The 18,275-nt window shown below is 39.3% G+C and overlaps 1 protein-coding gene across 4 annotated transcripts; it reads right to left on the bottom strand.

Annotated features, from left to right (window-relative positions):
- On the bottom strand, positions 10,076 to 17,601 carry LOC104747499 (multidrug resistance protein 2-like). Of its 4 annotated transcripts, none has more exons than XM_010469136.2 (14): positions 17,091 to 17,600; positions 16,383 to 16,494; positions 12,435 to 12,547; positions 12,225 to 12,347; positions 11,921 to 12,138; positions 11,750 to 11,825; positions 11,570 to 11,656; positions 11,352 to 11,432; positions 11,207 to 11,239; positions 11,068 to 11,121; positions 10,742 to 10,783; positions 10,567 to 10,645; positions 10,403 to 10,473; positions 10,076 to 10,313 (listed from the first exon to the last, which is right to left on the bottom strand). In XM_010469136.2, the coding sequence occupies exons 1-14, from the start codon at positions 17,259 to 17,261 to the stop codon at positions 10,221 to 10,223; spliced, it is 1,353 nt and encodes a 450-aa protein (XP_010467438.1). In that variant the 5' UTR covers positions 17,262 to 17,600; the 3' UTR covers positions 10,076 to 10,220. The 4 variants fall into 4 exon arrangements, with proteins under 4 accessions (XP_010467438.1, XP_010467443.1, XP_010467439.1 ...); XM_010469141.2 differs by lacking the exon at positions 17,091 to 17,600 and adding an exon at positions 15,076 to 15,201 and having other exon boundaries at positions 16,383 to 16,468; XM_010469137.2 differs by lacking the exon at positions 11,068 to 11,121 and having other exon boundaries at positions 17,091 to 17,601.

Below are 18,275 nucleotides of genomic sequence, written 5' to 3'. Positions count from 1 at the left end.
CATGTCAAACTCCTGAAGAAGCAGGATCCATCTCAACAGTCTTGGTTTGGTATCCTTCTTCGAGTAGATGTGTCTCAGAGCAGCATGATCAGTATACACAATGACCTTCGAACCCACAAGATAACTCCTGAATTTTTCGAATGCAAACACAACTGCTAGGAATTCCTTCTCTGTGGTAGCATACCTTCCCTGAGTCCCGTCCAAGGTGCGACTCGCGTAGTAGATGACATGAAGCTTCTTGTCAATACGCTGTCCCAGAATAGCTCCAACTGCAAAGTCTGAAGCGTCACACATAATCTCAAATGGATGATCCCAATTCGGAGCTTGAACTATGGGTGCCAAAACCAAGGCCTCCTTGATCTTGCTGAAAGCTTCCAAGCACGCTGCATCAAATTCGAACTCAACTTCCATGCACAGCAACCTTGTCAAAGGTCTTGCAATTTTTGAGAAGTCATTAATGAATCTCCTGTAAAACCCAGCATGTCCCAGAAAACTTCTGATGTCCTTCACTGTCTTAGGCGGTTGAAGCTGAACCATGACCTCAATCTTAGCTTTGTCAACCTCAATTCCTTTCTCAGAAATCTTGTGTCCCCGAACTATCCCTTCTTCAACCATGAAGTGGCATTTCTCCCAGTTCAGCACCAGGTTCGTCTCCTCACATCGCGTCAATACCCTGCACAGATTCAACAAACAGGAGGAGAAAGTGGAACCGTATATAGAGAAGTCGTCCATAAACACTTCCACTGACTCCTCAATTAAATCCGAGAAAATTAAAGTCATGCACCTCTGAAAGGTGGCAGGAGCATTGCACAAACCAAATGGCATCCGTCCGTAGGCAAAAATGCCATAGGGACAAGTAAAGGTTGTCTTTTCTTGATCATTTGGGTGGATAGGGATTTGGAAGAATCCACTATACCTATCAAGGAAACAGTAATAAGGATGACTAACTAGTCTTTCCAACATTTGATCAATGAAAGGTAGAGGAAAATGATCCTTCCTAGAAACAACATTCAACTTCCTATAATCAATGCACATCCTATGTCCTGTGATGGTCCTAGTTGGGATTAGCTCATTTTTTTTATTTTTGATGACAGTGATTCCTCCCTTTTTAGGTACACAGTGCACTAGAGATACCCAAGTACTATCAGAGATAGGATAGATAACTCCAGCATCAAGTAGTTTTAGGATTTCTTTCTTAACTACCTCTTTCAGATTAGGGTTCAATCTTCTTTGGGGTTCAATACTAGCATAAGACTCATTTTCAAGATTGATCCTATGTGTGCAAAGACTAGGTGAGATTCCTTTGATATCATTAAAGAATAACCTATAGCCTTTCTAAACTTTTTTAGCTCAGTTACTAGCAATCCCAATTCATCATCACTCAACCTAGCATTCACTATGACAGGATAAGTAGAATATGTTCCCATAAAAACGTACCTGAGCCCGGAAGGAAGAGTTTTGAGTTCTACCTTTGGAGCTTTCAGTTCTGACCAGTCGTCAGCATGGGAGTCTGGAATGATCGCGGTCGAGTGAGAGGAATGCGACTCGATCGACGTGACATTGGTGTCTCGAGTAGGGTCTTGACGTCAGTCGAGTGGGAGATATCATGTTCTGAACTCTCTGTCTCAACTGCACGTACCTCCTCTACGTTAGATAGCTGCTCGAATTCCTCTGATCCATCTGTTTCTCTGTGGGAATCTAGCAGATTTTTGTAATAAGTGGTCTCCCCATGCATGAACCCTTCTTCTCCACCCTTGGTCAAAGCAGTCTTGAGATGATCCTCCTCAGCTAGTTCCTCCAACAACTCATCAGCCAATTTATCCATCTCTTCAATGTAGAAGACTTGTCCTCCTATCGTTGGCTTCTTCAAGGTATCTTTGATGTCAAACTTCATAGTGAAGTCGTCGCCCAGATTGAGGTCAATCTTGCCATTTCTGACATCAATGATGGCTCCAACAGTCGCTATGAAGGTCTTCGTAAGATCAGAGGATCTTTTGGTTCTTCATCCATCTCTAGAACCACAAAGTCGGTTGGCACTTCCACGTCTCTGATCCTGACGGGTAATTCTTCTAAAATACCATTTGGAAGTCTCACTTATCTATCTGCAAGGATGAGAGAGATGTCGCAACCCTTGAACCTTGTAAAACCCAACCTCGTAGCAACAGAGAGTGGCATCAGATTAACTGAAGCGCCAAGATCACATAGACACCTATCAAAAGACATATGTCTAAGGGAGCAAGGTAGAGTGAATGATCCAGGATCTTTGAGCTTCTTGGGTACAATCGTCTTCTGAATGATTGCACTGCACTCAAGACTTAGTACCACCATGCCTTGAACTTCTTTTGATCTCTCCATCACTAAATCCTTGAGGAATTTCTGGTAGTGAGGAACAAGTGCGAATGCGTCCAGCAATGGCATCCTCAACTCAATCTCCTTGACTTGTTTTTCGAACAAGGCTTTGTACTTCTCAGTAAGCTGCTTCTTGAACCTCACTGGAAATGGTAGAGGAGGCTTGTACGGTGGGGGGATGAACCTCGCAGGTCTGTCGTCAGAAATAATAGGCTCCTTAACAGCTTAAGATTCGGACTGCTTCACTGGTTCAACCGGGTCTTTGACTGTTTCGACTGGGTTCTCCATCTGAGCGTCATCCTGACCAAAATCTTCCCCATCTAATTCCTCACTTTCCTGAGTGACGTCTGGAACTCCTTCCCTGGGAGGCAATGTTTTCCCACTTCTCAAGGTAATGGCATTGGCGAACTCCTTGGGGTTTTGAACAGCCTTTCCTGGGAATTGGCCAGGCTTTAGTGCAGAAGTAGAAGCGGATTGACCTTCCATGTACCTTATTTTCGAATTCAGAGCTTCGAATTTGACGTTCAGGTCATTGTAGGAACATTCCATCCTCTGACTAAGGTCAGCAAAATTCTTAGCAGTATCCATAGAACCGCTAGCTTGACCCTGAAGAAGTTGTTGCATCATTTGCTTAATTTCTTGATATGGGGCTGGAGTCGGCTGAACTGGTTGAGGGTGGAATCCTGGTGGTGGTCCTTAAGGAGCTAGGTATCCCTGCTGGAACTGTTGTTTAGGAGCGAATCCCGGATTGTAAGGAACAAAAGGTTTTTGTTGACCTTGCTGTTGTTGTTGGGGCGGGTACAACTGATCTTGTGGATTAGCAACATTGTTACTTCGGTAAGACAAATTGGGGTTCATCTTGTAGGGGTTGTAACCTTTGTTGTATCCACCCTGATTCTGGATATAGCTGATCTCCTCAGTCTGCTCGCCCTCCCCATCTGGAACTTGGAAAGGGTCATCCTCAGATACAAAGTGGACGCTCCTCTGCTGGCTTAGCAAGAGACGGTCAAGCTTCTCATTGACATTTTTGAGGTCCTTCTTGTACTTCTCCTCAGACCCAGCGTCGCCGCGAACTGTGCGGTCATAGTCCTCATTGTAGTTGCCATCTGACTGGGCGAGATTCTCAACCAATTGCCATCCTTCATCAACGTCTTTGTTCAGGAAATTTTTGTTAAAGTGTCAAGCAACATGCAGATTTTTTGGAAGTACACCACGGTATAGAGTGCTCAGCAGTGACTCGTTGCTGAAACCATGGTGTAGACAATGGCTGTGGTAACCCTTGAAACGCTCCTAGGCTTCACATAATGATTCTGAGCTCTTCTAAGTGAAGCTGGAAAATCTCATTCCTGAGACGTGCTGTTCTGGAGTTGGAGAAAAACTTGGCCAAGAATGCCTTCTTGCAACCATCCGAGGTGGTGATTGATCCCTTGGGAAGGTTTTTCTCCCATTGATGAGCCTTGTCTCCTAGGGATAATGGGAAGAGGCGCAACTTGTAACCGTCCTCACTCACGCCGGTGATCATGGTGAGACTGCAAAGACGGTCGAACTCGTCCAAGTGGTCGAGTGGATCCTCCATAGGCAACCCATGGAACTTGTTTCCTTGGATCATGGAGATCAGACCACTTTTGATTTTGAAATTTTTGTTCTACACGGCGGGAGGGACGATTCCAGCATGCTGAGTATGAGTGTTCGGTGCATCCCCACCACCAATGTTTCGCGGTCCCGGATGTGGTTCATTCTGTTGTTCCATAGTGACTGGTACGGGATGATTGGTGGAAGTACGAGCTTGTCGTGGGCGTTGCAACCGATTGATTTCGTCGATAACAGGAAGGAGATTCTGTTGCCCTCTTGATCTGGTGTGCATGCAAGGTTGCAATCAACAGGTACCTGAGGTGCAAGACAAACAAGCAGAAAACCAAAGCAAGTTAGTACTCAGAATGATAAGTGTAACATAACTTAATCTTGCAAAACTTGAAATCTTAAAGGTAGCAAAACGATTCCCAAATGGCAACAGCGCCAAATTGATACTATGGTTTTTGTGTCTCTATCCTAGTAGGTTCAATTAACCTTATGTAGTTGTAGTACTTAAGGTGTCAATCCAAATGGGATGATGCTAGTCACTCAAGATGCAATCAAGAAGTCACAAGTTAAGCCAATTCAAAAAGAGTGTTTTTCTAACAATCCTAGAATGGTCAAAATACAAAACGGAAATGAGTCACAGAAACAGAAACGAAAATGTATGACAAGAAGCAAGCAAGAATAAGCAAAACCAAAAACGATTCTAAGCATGAACAAATAAAACAGTTTCGGGAATGTAATATCAATCAAAAAGATAAAAGTCCTAAGGATGGGAGTAATTGATGTCGGTGGAGTATCCTAGTCTACAGAGTGTTTAACATACCACAAACAAACTATCCCTAAACAATGAACATCACAACCTAGCTAATCCAATCTCTTGGCAAAAGCTACTCAGACTCAACCACTTCCATACCTAGCTCTCGCTAGAGGAACATGGTCGAGCAGGCATTACAAACAAGTTCATTCATGTCAACAAACATCCTAGACAACTAATCTCTTAGGCTAGGAACGTAAGTCTCTGGCACTAGTTGGTCAGACATTTCATCAAACACCTTTTGGGTGTGGAAATGTCTCAAACCTAGTCCCAATTGATCAGAGAAAAACTAGTATTTCTTACTCTAGTCCAGAAGGGTATCATGCAATCAACGCTTAAACACTCTACATCCTAAGATCCTCCACCTAATCTATCCCATCCTCAAGAACTAACGCACTACTCAGATCCGGAAATCATCACCAAAGATACAAATCGAGAAAACATTGAAACAAGCATTCTTAGATAGGTAAAAATGAGATGAACAAGTTTGTAGAAGAAATCAAATGCAAATACTCAATGTATTAAAAGATATCTGGATACAAAGTCTGAGAACGGTTTTGGAGGCTAGGTAAAACCTTCAGAACAAAATGAGATAAAAGATAAGATGATGTCCGCCAAGACTTAACAAAACGTATTTATAGTAAAAATATGTAAATCCCTAAAACTTAAAACGACAAGATGAAGAGTCGGTTTGGGAATCTCTTGAAGCGTGTAAGACGGAACATCTTCCTGACATGTGCGAACGAGTAGTGGCTCGAGTGGGTGATGGTGTTGGCTCGAGTGGAGGAGGGTCGAGTCGACGGGTGGCGACTCGAGCTGGATGTATACGCTTCCACTAAAACAATGATAACTTTTGAACCATACCTCCGATTGGTTTGAAATAAACTGCATTGGAAAGATGACTCAATTCTCTACAACTTTGATGAAGACGTCGAAAGCTAAATCCCACTCGGGCGGAGCGAATCGAACGAGGTGTCTCGAGTGGAGTGACTCGAACGACTAGAGTGGTGCCACTCGAACGACGTCTTGGAGGATGGCTCGAACGACGACTCAAACGGTGATGTTGAGAAATATGTTCCCGACGTCTCCTAGATACCTTAAATACTCCAAAATGCAAAATGTATGCAAGGATGATGCAAGAACTACCTAGACATGCAAAGTGTAAGGAAAAGACTAGAAGATGTTGGAAAACAATCAGTTATCCTAGCTAAATGCATGATAAATATATGCTAAAGGGAGACAAAATATAGACATATCACGTTGTAACACTTTAGGATCGAATCCTGAGAGATAAAACAATTACACTATGAAATTATATAGATTAAATATAGCCAAGGCAATGGAAAAGTTTGTGAAACAAGTAACTAATCAAAAACGGAAAGTAAATAAGTTTTTTCTAAATCAAAAAGGAAATATTGGGCATAGGGAATCTTTGGAGAATATAATCTCGGACTAGGATGGTTAGATGGGGATGCGTTAAACACCGTTCTAGAACTCAAATTAGAGTTGTAAAGCTAATCTACTTCTGCAGCGTTAACTATCTATGCAATGAATTCACTAAACCCTAAACTATCGTTTGGATCTAGCAAAACAAGCAAGCAATAACAAGTTCAAGTTTGATTAGTTTACAAGGTGCCTTAACTTCAACTTTCGTTGGCTAAGGATCATCTTTCTCACCTATGTTCTTTTTAAGTATCTCAACAACACTTTCGGTGCCATGATGAGTTTAACCTACAATCATAAACTAGGTAGCTAATCTAGTTAAGCTTTAAGAATAGATGAAGAACAAAATAGATCAACCCCAAATCTAAAACACCATCGTTAGTAAATCATAAACCCCTTTGAAACCCAAAACCCAATAGGTAAACTACTTAGACATGGAGAAACAAAAACAGCAAATCAAAGATGAAGAAAGCATAATTGAATTGCAAAAGAATAGAAAATAGGGTTTAGAAATCTTCTCCAAAGTGTCAAGAAGGATTATAGATCGTCTCCCCCAGCTCTGAATACAGAATAGTCTCAGAAAAATAAAGCTTATGTCTCTGGAGGCCAAGCCTCTAACTTAAATATCAAAATAAAACCCTAAAAGTCGGTTTAAAACAAAAAAGAAAAAGTTGCTTCGGGTACGGGACTGTACAATCCCGAATGAGGATCAGCCGATCCTGGATGCTTTTTCTGTGTTTGCTCCATCTGCTTGCTAGTTCGATCAATCTTCTCCAAATTGGCTCCAAATGCATATTTTCATCCCCAAAACACTAAGATTTCATCCCCAAAACACTCAGTTTCCTTCCAAAGTAACCTAGAACCTGTACAGACTCACAAAAGACAAAAAATACTCTAAAAGCACACTTCGACTCAATAAAAAATTCAAAAGAAACCTAAAAACTATGGTTAAAACCTATAAAATTCAGACACATCACGAGTACACTTGTGGCGTCGGCTCTGATATGCTCAAATTTAACCCTGAGCTGCTCTCTCAAATTAAGAGATCAATTGTAGTACCTAGGGATCGAATCCACAAGAACTCTAGATTCACACAATAGACTTATTATTCTTTTAATTATGCTAAACAGAAATATTGTAATTAAATTGCAAGATTAAACAGAAAATAAAAGAGTTGTTAATCAATAGGAACAAACGCTAGGTCTAGGGAAATTCTCAGGAAATCATGGAAAATCAGATCAATTAATTAAACAAGCAGGATTCAACAATTAAGCACCGTTCTTGAACTCTAAACACAATTATAAAATAAATCAGTTCTCACTGCAAATATTATCTAAGTTTAAAACCAGAAAATCCAAATCTCTTTGGAAAATTTAAGTTAAAAACCAGCAAGAAAATCAGGTTTAGATAAGTTCACAAAATCACTAATTCAAATCTCTTTGCAAAAAGTAATTTTGCTCACCAAAAGTTTTATTCAGGAAAATCAATTATATTCTCATATCAATCAATAATCCTAAGATCTAAATCAAGATGACTAATCAAAGATCTAGCATTAAAAACAACCTATGGTGAAGAACAAGAAAGATAATGAATCCTAAATTAACAGATCTAACAATACATGAAATCCCTAATGAGAAACCCTAAACCTAACAAACAGATATACTCAGACATAATCAATGAAACACAAAACATCTTCTGAATAAATTGCATTAAGAAAGAGATTAAAGAAGAAGTAAAGGAATTTTGAATCTTCTCTGAAGGAGTCTTGATTCTTCTCTCCAAAAGCTCTCTAAATCTCTCACAGGGTTTTGCTCTCAAAAGTTACAGGGAAAAATAAAGCTTAGGTCTAAACAATAACCATAAAAATCCTATTTATATTCCTAAAAACGTCTAGGGACTAATGATGCAAATATGGAAAACTTTGGGACAGCTTTGTAAATCTTCAAAACTTGTGGGAAAACTTCCAATTTCTTCTTGTGGCCTAGCATCGATCGACACTGTGTCTGCATCGGTCGATGCAACATCTAAATTTGTCTCCCAACTTTGCAACTTCAGCCTCAATGCTTGAATGTCCTCCAAATCCTCCTATTTAGCTCCATTATGCTCCCATCCATGCTAAATCCTATAAATACTCAAAAAGACTCTAAAAACACCAAAAAGACTCTATAAATAAGACTTATATCATGGCTAAAAACACCTAAAAACCATGATATATCAGGCTCGATCCATCCCACCGGCTGTACACCCAGCTGCACTCCTGGCTGCCCTCCAGCATGCACCGCTGATACTGCCATCTACTGCAACTTGGGACAACGAAGCTTTATATTCCCTGTCTCCCTGCAGTGGTAGCACACTCGGGTATCCCCCGCTGCTCTGTCATTGCCCGCTGCTCGACCCTCTACGGATAGTTGACCACTTTTTCCTCCATGCTACCGCACCCATAGCATCCCGCATCACTCGCTCTCTGAGTAGCCTGTCACTTCTTCTTGGTTTTCCTGCACAGGCTTGCCGCCCTTGCTAGAATCACCATGAAGCTAAGCCTTCCTCCGCTGGACTGGCTGCTACGACATGTCCTCTCATGTCCTTCTCTATCTCAGCCGTGACCTCAACCAGCTCCGCTCTTGAGGCGTAACTCCACCCTCAGCAAGTCGTCCCAAAGCTACCTCATAAACCTTCGGTCCTGTGACTCCTCCAACTCCATTGCCCGACCCCCATACACTAAAAGCCGACTGAACTCCATGTCCAGCTCTCGAACCGACCAACACCGCTGTGTCGGCTGCATGAACTGCACCTCCATCCGGTCTAGTGTCTCACGAGGAAAATACTTGCGGTTGAATTCCTACACAAAATCAACCTAAGTCAGATCCCTCTGCACCCTCTTGGCAGCCACTGTTCTCCACCACACGTGAGCGTCATCTACCAAGTGATGAACCCCTTTGTCCACCTGATACTCCTCAGGACACCTAAGAGACTGGAAATTGCGTTCCAGCCTCATCCTCCACGCATCAGCCACTGTAGGATCGGTACCACCCGAGAACAACGTGTACCGATCCTACCCATCTCCCGCGGCATACCAACATACTGGGAATGAGTTCTTGCTCTAGCATCCCTTGGGTGTTGCACCTCTGCCACCACTGGCCGCACAACCAGAGCCTTTACCAAGATAGTTTTTGACAACTGCTCCAACACCTGCGTCACAAAATCCGCATTGCGATCATATCGACCAAGGGTTACATCTTCTACGACCCCCACCGGCTCCACTGGCCAACCCGGCACCAACACTGCCCCCACCGGCTCCACCGGCTAACTCGGCACCAGCACCGCCCCCACCGGCTCCTACGCCTCATCTATACCACTAATGGCCACACCCACTGTTCCCTCCTGAAACGCTTGCGACTCGTCGATGCTCTTAGTTGTTACACTCTGGTCCACAGTCTCGCTAGCAACTGGGCCTCTGCCCCTATCATAAATACAACCGCGACAACAATCGCGTCTATGATCACGACCAACAACAGCTCCACCTCTAACCATCTGCACTACCAAAGACAGATGGCTAAGGACACACTGCTCAAACCACATACACAAACATATAACTTACTGTGGAATCTCATTGAAGGCTCGAGGACCCTCATGCCACACAAAATTAACTAAATCATATAATCAACTCAAGCATGCAATCCCAAAACCTAGAACTGTAAGGGCCCTGATACCACTTGTAACTCCCCAACCGCTATCGTGCTTAGTGGGCCCATGTCCATTCCCGACCCATGGGTCCATCTCACTTAATAGACTTCACGTCCTTTCACTAGGCGCTTGAGTCCATCTCATAACATAGCAGTATATGCCTAACAGTGTTGAATACTTGAATTCACATATCTTTAGTGATATAGATTAGCCGGACTCGAACTAGTTTATTAGAAGAAACAAGTGTCACACAAAGTTATCATATTTTCAATATATCGACATATAAATTTTTATCACATACTACAAAGCTATATATACACTCTTTTCTTATATACTTGATGATTTGTTGTAATCACACTTCGTCCCCTGAGGTCTTGTTGATTGCTTTGCTCAATGGTGGAATAGGAACATCTTCAATCAATAGACTTTGAAAGAACCCGACCAACTGCGCATGCAAAACATATTTGTCGATCATAATACATATATAATTAATCAAATAAAGTTATTGTTGATGGATGAGATAGCCACACGTACCGAGGACAAGGAGACGCAAAGAAGGCTGAATCCAGGGAAATAGAACGGTGCATTTTCCGAAAGAAACAATGCTATATACATGAAACCAATATTTCAAATGTGTCAAAAGATATGAATGAAAATTAGTAGCTAGTAGTTTGTCTTCTAATTACGGCCTTACAAACCTGTCAATGGACTGAATACAAATGGCCCACAGACTTTGCCAAACGACCTCACTCCAGATATGCATCCTTGCACCTTTCCCTACAGCAATTCAAACAAGAGTCTGTGTTCTTTTGTTTTTGTTCGAATGCTAATACAAGAAAAACCAGTATTCAATCTTTACTAGCTAGCTTTTACCTGCTCGCCAGGTCCGACCTGTCTTGAGGCAATACCACAAACCTGCATCCCAAAATGTTCAAACTAATTTAATTTTTATAGAATTAGAACTTAAAACCAATTTGACGATGCATGTATGGGTCCATATTTATTATATAGACCACTCTCATTGCCAATTCTAATACATTACATATTACTCTAGGTCTTATTTCATTTCTGATGTGGAATATTATTCCTAGTACATTATATATTACTCAAAGGTCTTATTTCATTTCGATGTAAGATTACTCACAAAATTTAAGTAGCAGTCTAGAGCGTTAATGACTAATTAAATAAAAATGTCTTACTGACGGCATCACAAACAAGGCTCCAGGTACAAAGATAGTGGTTAAATAAGGAACCTGCATGCGAAATCGACAACAAAAACCAAAGCAAATCAAATTGATATGGAACTTTGAATCAGGTCCCTAGTTTTGATTGACTCACCCATGGTGCCCAAGAAATGCTGACAATGGCCATCTGCATCCCAAACGCCAATATGAACCATGTCAATACTTTTATATAACAAGATCAGTTAATTATTTAAGGTATCAATCATAGAAACATATGTAAGAAAAAACATTATGCTTACGTTTATGAATTCCATAAAAAGTCCTGTTGATAAAAGCTTGCGTTCTCCAATGGCAGATGCAAATCTTGGTAGTACAAAGAGCTGAGAAACATTAAGCAATATATAATTAATTAACGTACGTAGAAAAGGCATTACAAAATATTTAATTATAAATACTATGTTCATATAATCACTCGTAATCATTGCAAAAACAATATAATCACTCGTAATCTATTTACTTGAGAGATAGATCCAACGATAGTAACCAACAACAAGAGATCAGCAAACTGTTTCTTGTCAAATCCAAAACGTGCTTTCAAAAAGTACTGCATAGTTAAAAAAAAAAAGAATATTACGTATTAGTTCATTAATATAAAGAATATATGTAAAATAAAGCGTAGATAATATATGAGCTAAACCAAGAAAGCAGACTCCATTCCACTATCTGAGAAACTGCTGAAGAATGTAACAACCAATGCTTGTACGAATATGGTGCTGCATGCATTAATAAAACCCATATCCATCATTTACTATAAGATTACATGCATGAAGTAAGTAAATATGTACAAATGCGTATAAAATATACCTACCTAGTCTTCATCAAGCTGATCATATCTTTCAATGAAGAATACTTCTTGTGAAAGACACGTGTTTTAATGGGTGTGTTGCTCAGAATCGGCTCTGTTAACCTTCCGACATCTTGATCATGCGTACCATGATTATGATCATTATCTTCTTCAACGTTGAGCCTTTCCTTTAGGAAAACTCTCATGTACACCAGACCAACGAGAAATGATATAGCAGAAACCTAATTACTCCCAAAATATATATATATGTCACTTGAGAACATACAATTCTAATGAGTTAATTTATATAGAATGATGATAAAAGTACCTGAAAAACCAAAGCTATGGATAGAAAACGAGCAACTAATGTTCCGAAAAGTCCTGAGATTGTTTTGATACCAGCTAAAATACCAAATGCTGATATTCTTCTACTGCCGTGAATATTTTCTGCCTGAATTATTTCATTTAGTTAAGCAAAGTAATCTGATAGAAATGTTATATATTTTATTATAACGACTAATAATTTATTAAAATGTACCACATAAGCATAAGCGAGGCAGTCGACAGTTCCTTCGCATACCATAGCGGTCAGAATCTTGCTTATATAAAACACATAGAAGAATTTTGTATCCCTTCTGAACGCTAAAATTACTGCCAAAATAAAATATTAGAATTATTTTCTTTTGATAGTATGAGACAGTATTATAAAAAGTAAGACGAAAAATCCTATGGTATACTTATACAGTTTTCTTTGGGTAATTAGTACAACAAAAGAATAGTTTTTACTTATTTATTTATTTAGTAGTTATGCATTGGACATTTGTATATAAAAATTGGCAAATTATAGACTAGAATTATGTCATCTATTAACCCTAAGGCTAGATGAATTATTAAACCTCTTTGGTTGAAAAAGAATTATGTCCAGATGGAAGTTATTATGAGGGCGCAAGAAGATCAAGATAGTTCTGTTCTCTATGCCGAATAATAAATCACCAGATCCTGATGGGTATAGTGCAGAATTTTTCAAGGCCACATGGGAGATAGTTGGGCATGAATTCATTTTAGCAGTTCAATCTTTCTTTTCTAAGGGACATATACCCACAGGAATCAACTCTACCATCCTAACTCTTATCCCAAAGAAGCTGGGAGCAAGTGAAATGAAAGATTACCGACCAATTTCGTATTCTAGAAAGTGATATCGAAGATCATTGCAAATAGGCTCAACCAGGTGCTGCCTAAATTTATCTCTGCCAATTAATATGCTTTTGTTCAAGACCAGCTCTTAATTGAGAATGTTCTTTTAGCGACTGAGTTGGTTAAAGACTATTATAGGGAAGCTATTTCGGCTCGCTGTGCAATCAAAATCGATATCTCTGAAGCGTTTAATTCAGTGCAATGGCCTTTCCTCACTAAAGTTCTTATGGCTCTCAACTTCCCAGCACATTTTATACATTGGATCTCTTTATGTGTCACCAGAGCCTCCTTTTCAGTGCAAGTTAATGGAGAGCTTGCAGATTATTTTTGTAGCTCACGAGGTATCCGACAATAGTGTTCATTGTCCCCCTACCTGTTTGTTGTGTGCATGGATGTGCTTTCTAAGATGTTAGACAAGGCTGCGGGAGTGAGACAGTTTGGTTATCACCCCTGTTGTTAGAACATCGGTCTCACACATCTCAGTTTTGCGGATGACCTTATGGTTCTCTCTGATGGTAAGGTTCGTTCTATAAATGGCATTGTTGATCTTTTATCTGCATTTACACGCCTCTCCGACCTGAAGATCAGTCTAGAAAAATCTACTTTGTACTTAGCTGGTGCTACCTCTGTTGTGGATCAACAAATCGCCAATCGCTTCCTTTTTTGCGATTGGGCAGCTACCGGTGCGTTATTTTGGTTTGCCCCTAGTAACCAAACGGCTCTCTATAGCTGACTGCTTTCGTTACTTGAGAAGCTGCGTCATCGTATTGGTTCTTGGACCGCAAGGTATTTATCTTTTGCAGGCAGGTAGAGTCTCACAAGTTTGGTCCTATGGAGTACCTGTAATTTTTGGCTTGGAACTTTTAGACTTCCTCGAGAATGCATAAAAGAAATTGATAAGTTTTGCTCTATATTTATGTGGTCGGGCTCTGCGATGAACTCTCACAAAGCAAATGTATCTTGGAGCAATTTTTGCAAACCGAAACAAGAAGGGGGACTTGGCTTACGGTCTTTGATTCAGGCAAATAACGTAAGCTGTTTGAAGTTGGTCTGGAGAATAGTTTCTCACAGTGACTCGTTATGGGTCAAGTGGGTTAACGCAAATCTGCTTAAGAATGCTTCTTTCTGGTTCATCAAGACAAACACCAACTCGGATTCTTGGATATGGGGTAAGTTGCTAAAGTATAGAGATGTTGTTAAAGCTTTATGTAAAGTTCAAGTGGGGAATGGGGAGCAAACGTCATTCTGGTTTGATCCGTGGTCTGATTTGGGTGCACTTGTTGATGTTGCAGGAGCTCGTGGAGTTATTGATACAGGTATTGGTTGGCATATTTCAGTGGCTGAAGCGTGGGCTAGTCGTCGTTGATGACAACATCGATCTGATCCATTAACGAACATAGAAAATGCTCTGCATATGCAATGGCAACACCGTTGTGCAAAGGAGTTTGTTGTGGTTTGGTGGGGGAAGAATGATGTATTTCGGCCAAAGTTCTCCACAAAAGACACTTGGAATCATATAAGAACAACATCAAGTACAATGGCTTGGCATAAGGGGGTGTGGTTTACTCGTGCTACACCGCGATACACGTTTTGTGCGTGGTTGGCTGTTCTGAATAGGCTCTCGACTGGTGCCCGTATGGCACACTGGAACAGAGCCTTAACAGGACTATGCGGCTTTTGAAATAGGCATTTGGAGACGCGTGATCATTTGTTCTTTACATGTGAGTATGTCTCACTCATTTGGGCTGCTCTCGCTGAAGGTCTTCTCAAAACTAGCTATACAACTGATTGGACAACGATCATGACCTATATCTCCGATCAGCATGGTGATCGGGTAGATGGCTTTCTTATTTGGTATGTTTTCTAGGATGTGCTTTAATTTATACTGTTTGGCGTGAGCGTAATGGTCGGCAGCATGGTGAGGCGTCTCATTCTGCAGACATCATCATCAGGTGGGTGGATAAGTAAGTAAAGGATCAGCTTACCATGATCCGACATATGGGGGGACCATCGCTATGATGAGGGCTACCAACGTTGGCTTCTTGCACGTTCCCAGCCTTTGCTTTCGCTTCGGATTTAACCTTCGTCGGCTTCATTGTCTCATCTATTTCCTATTATAAACATCTGTTTTCAGCTACTGTCACACTTGTGGTAAAACAGTTATTTTTCTTTAAATATAATTTAACATTAAATCAAAAAAAAAAGAATTATGTACTATTTGTATGCATTATGTTGGAACTCCGAATCTATCACATTCATTTTTATAGTTGAATTCATTCTTGTCTTTAATTTATGACTCACTTGTGGAAGATCATAGGCAAGATAATATAAGTTTGTTAAATATATAAAAGTGGGAGATAGAATTAGAGAAAATAAAATCTGTTATGTAGGCAAGATATAATAAGTTTTAGAAAGAAAGGGTTGTACATGCGAAGTTACATCACTTGTTGCCCTTAATGGTAATTATTAGCTTAAGCTTTAATCGATAATTGTGCGACCGTTGGAATAAAAAGCATGTCTGGCAACTTATGTGACTCATGAGCGTGAGGATTGAACATCACGCAAATCCACTGAACTGTTTATGTGTAAAATTCAAAACATACTTGTTTAATCAGAAGCTCCATTCGAAGGAACTTTCACGGGATTCTTCACATGTCCTCGAACTATCCTCAAATTTATCTTTTGTTTCATTTAATTTTGTGCCTAGGAATCGCCAAGCTGATAAATTGGCGAAAGAGGCTTTTAATGGGCTGTGCTTTGTAACCTAAACTTTTAAGGTCTTATGAAATGCTTCTTTGTCAAAAAAAAAAACTTGTTTAAGATGATTAAGCTTTGTTTGTAATTTCGATTCAAAACCGTTAACTTCCAATGTCGTCTAAAAGAAAAAAAAAACCATTAACTTCAAAAAGTTTTTTCTCAATTTTAAGATTGAAAAAAACATTTTGAATTCAGTTAAAAATCGTTAGATAAAATCGCTATAGATCGATTTGTGTTTTTTGTTTTGGCTTTAATCTAGTGGTATTTGTGAGGTGAACACTAGTGGAGGGGAAAATGACAATACATGGACATGCGCGTATGGTGAAGTGGGGTTAAAGCATCTTTACTTCCACGTATTGCTTTCCAATTAAAGAATATTACATTGACGTACACATATCATACACTTTTAATGTTGGTTTTATCGAGTTAATATTGTTAGTGAGTTGTTTTCTTTGCGTCAGTCAGTGACTCCCACGAATGAAAAGTAACAAAAACAAAAACAAAAGAGAGACAACAAAAGAAAAAGAAAACGGACCAGGAGGAATAATGGAGAGACACATAGGAAGTGTAAGGATTGTTTTAATCCCATATCTGTCTGATAGATTCCCAATTACCGGCATCATTATCATCGTCCCCATCCCTATTGCCTTCATTTATTAGTTCTCATCATTAGCACACACAAAAAAAGTCATCAAGATTATAACATGCATGTAACAGTTAAAATAAAAGAAATCATGTAGTCTCTTTCTGTAAGATATGTTAATTTGAATAATACGGTGTTACATTTTCTAAACAAAATTATTGAAAGAGAGAAGAATATATCGTAGTTAAATAAAAATTGCTTGAATACTTTAAAGGAAAAGTTTTCCCTTCCTAATTTGTATCACCCGAAAATCATATTTTACTCTCTATCAGCTGGATTTTTTTATTCCAATTTTTTTTTTAACTTTTTTTTTTTTTTTTGTCAAACACCAATTTTTTTTTTAACTATGATGTGTGAAACATGGAAGAATGCAGAGTAAGCTCAATTTATAAAGAAAAAATACTCTATGATAAGCACCTAAGAAACCAGTCAAAGCTTTAGTTTCAAATATGAAAGAGAATATGTATTCTTTAAAAATATTTAGGATGGAAAAAAATTCAAAGCCGATGCATCTGAGTAATAATTTCTCAATTTCAAGTTTAGAGCCAGACATTTGGAAGACACTAATGGAAGTATAAATGTGTAAGTAAAGGTTTTTACCACTTGTTGGAAACCAGTGAGGTAAACGGCCAGAGAACATGAGTCGCCTGGACCGGAGCACACGGCAGCAACGGTGACGTCGGTAATGACAGGTACTACCATGAATCCGGCGAAGCCAGAAAGGAAGACCGTCGTCAACATGTGTCTCAGCCCTCCAATTTCGTTCTCCATCACCAATACCTTATGTTTGCCGACTTCTCAATTCAAAAAGAACCAAAAAAACAACACAAAGTGTTTAGAAAAAAAAAAAAAGAGAAAGCTTATTTGAAAAGAGTAGTATGTTATGTTTTCACCGGCGGATATTTTTTTCAGTCTATACATTCTTTGTTTTAAAATCCGATTAAAGCACGAGATCACATCAGACTTTTGAGGACTTTTTGGTATTTTCTGGCCGACTTGATCAACTAGTCACCATTTTTAAAGTATTACAGTTAATTACACATTACTAATTATGTGTCATGTTGTAATAACTACGATCGACATGAAGTTAAGGCTATGAAAAAATATTGGTAGAGTTCACGCTTCAATCTGCACTAAAATATATCTAGACCATTACGAAATTAAAACAAACAAACCATAAATAATTGTATCACGATAAATAAGTAACCGACAGTATGTAACAAATAATCTATCGGAACAAGTTGAACTATTGTGGTTAGTATTGATTGACCAAGCAAAATGTACTAAATATACAATGCATCAGCAAATCAACGACTACAAAAATAGTGAATTTGCAAAAGTATTCTGCCATAACTTAACTTTTGATATGGCAGGTAACGCAGTTTAATAATAGTACTAGAAGCTATAAACCCATCGAAAGGTTTGTCGACCATATATGTATAATTAGATTTTTATATTGTCGCAATATGACATCGCAATAATGTGCGAGTTTTAAAACAGTTGCACCGTTAGAAAATGTATCTAACAAGCTGTCTATAAATTTGTCAACTAGTTTATTTATAGAATTAAATGGAACAAATAAAGAATCCCAAATTAATAGCTGCATATAATTAGCTATCTACTCATATTTAAAGCAAATATTAATGCATATCCAAATCCCAATAATATAAAGACTCTTCCTTTTGTTTTTTGTTTTGTTTTTTTCCAATGTTTTTAAACCCGACCCAGAATTCAAACCAGACAACCTTCCAGATCACCGGGTCATCAGGTCGACCGGGTCCAACC

Source organism: Camelina sativa, chromosome 15, assembly GCF_000633955.1.
Source record: "Camelina sativa cultivar DH55 chromosome 15, Cs, whole genome shotgun sequence".
Lineage (NCBI taxonomy): Eukaryota > Viridiplantae > Streptophyta > Magnoliopsida > Brassicales > Brassicaceae > Camelina > Camelina sativa.
The sequence above is the reverse complement of the archived record's forward strand: the minus strand, read 5'-3'. Positions and strand labels throughout refer to the sequence as shown.

What these genes read in the sequence shown, in the direction of transcription:
- LOC104747499 (XM_010469136.2), bottom strand. Translation starts at nt 17,261, where the DNA reads ATGGAGAACGAAATTGGAGGGCTGAGACACATGTTGACGACGGTCTTC. An exon ending in TCGTTGGATCTATCTCTCAA is followed by an intron (nt 11,433 to 11,569) that starts GTAAATAGATTA and finishes AATGTTTCTCAG; the next exon opens with CTCTTTGTACTACCAAGATT. An exon ending in TGTATTCAGTCCATTGACAG is followed by an intron (nt 10,474 to 10,566) that starts GTTTGTAAGGCC and finishes TCATGTATATAG; the next exon opens with CATTGTTTCTTTCGGAAAAT.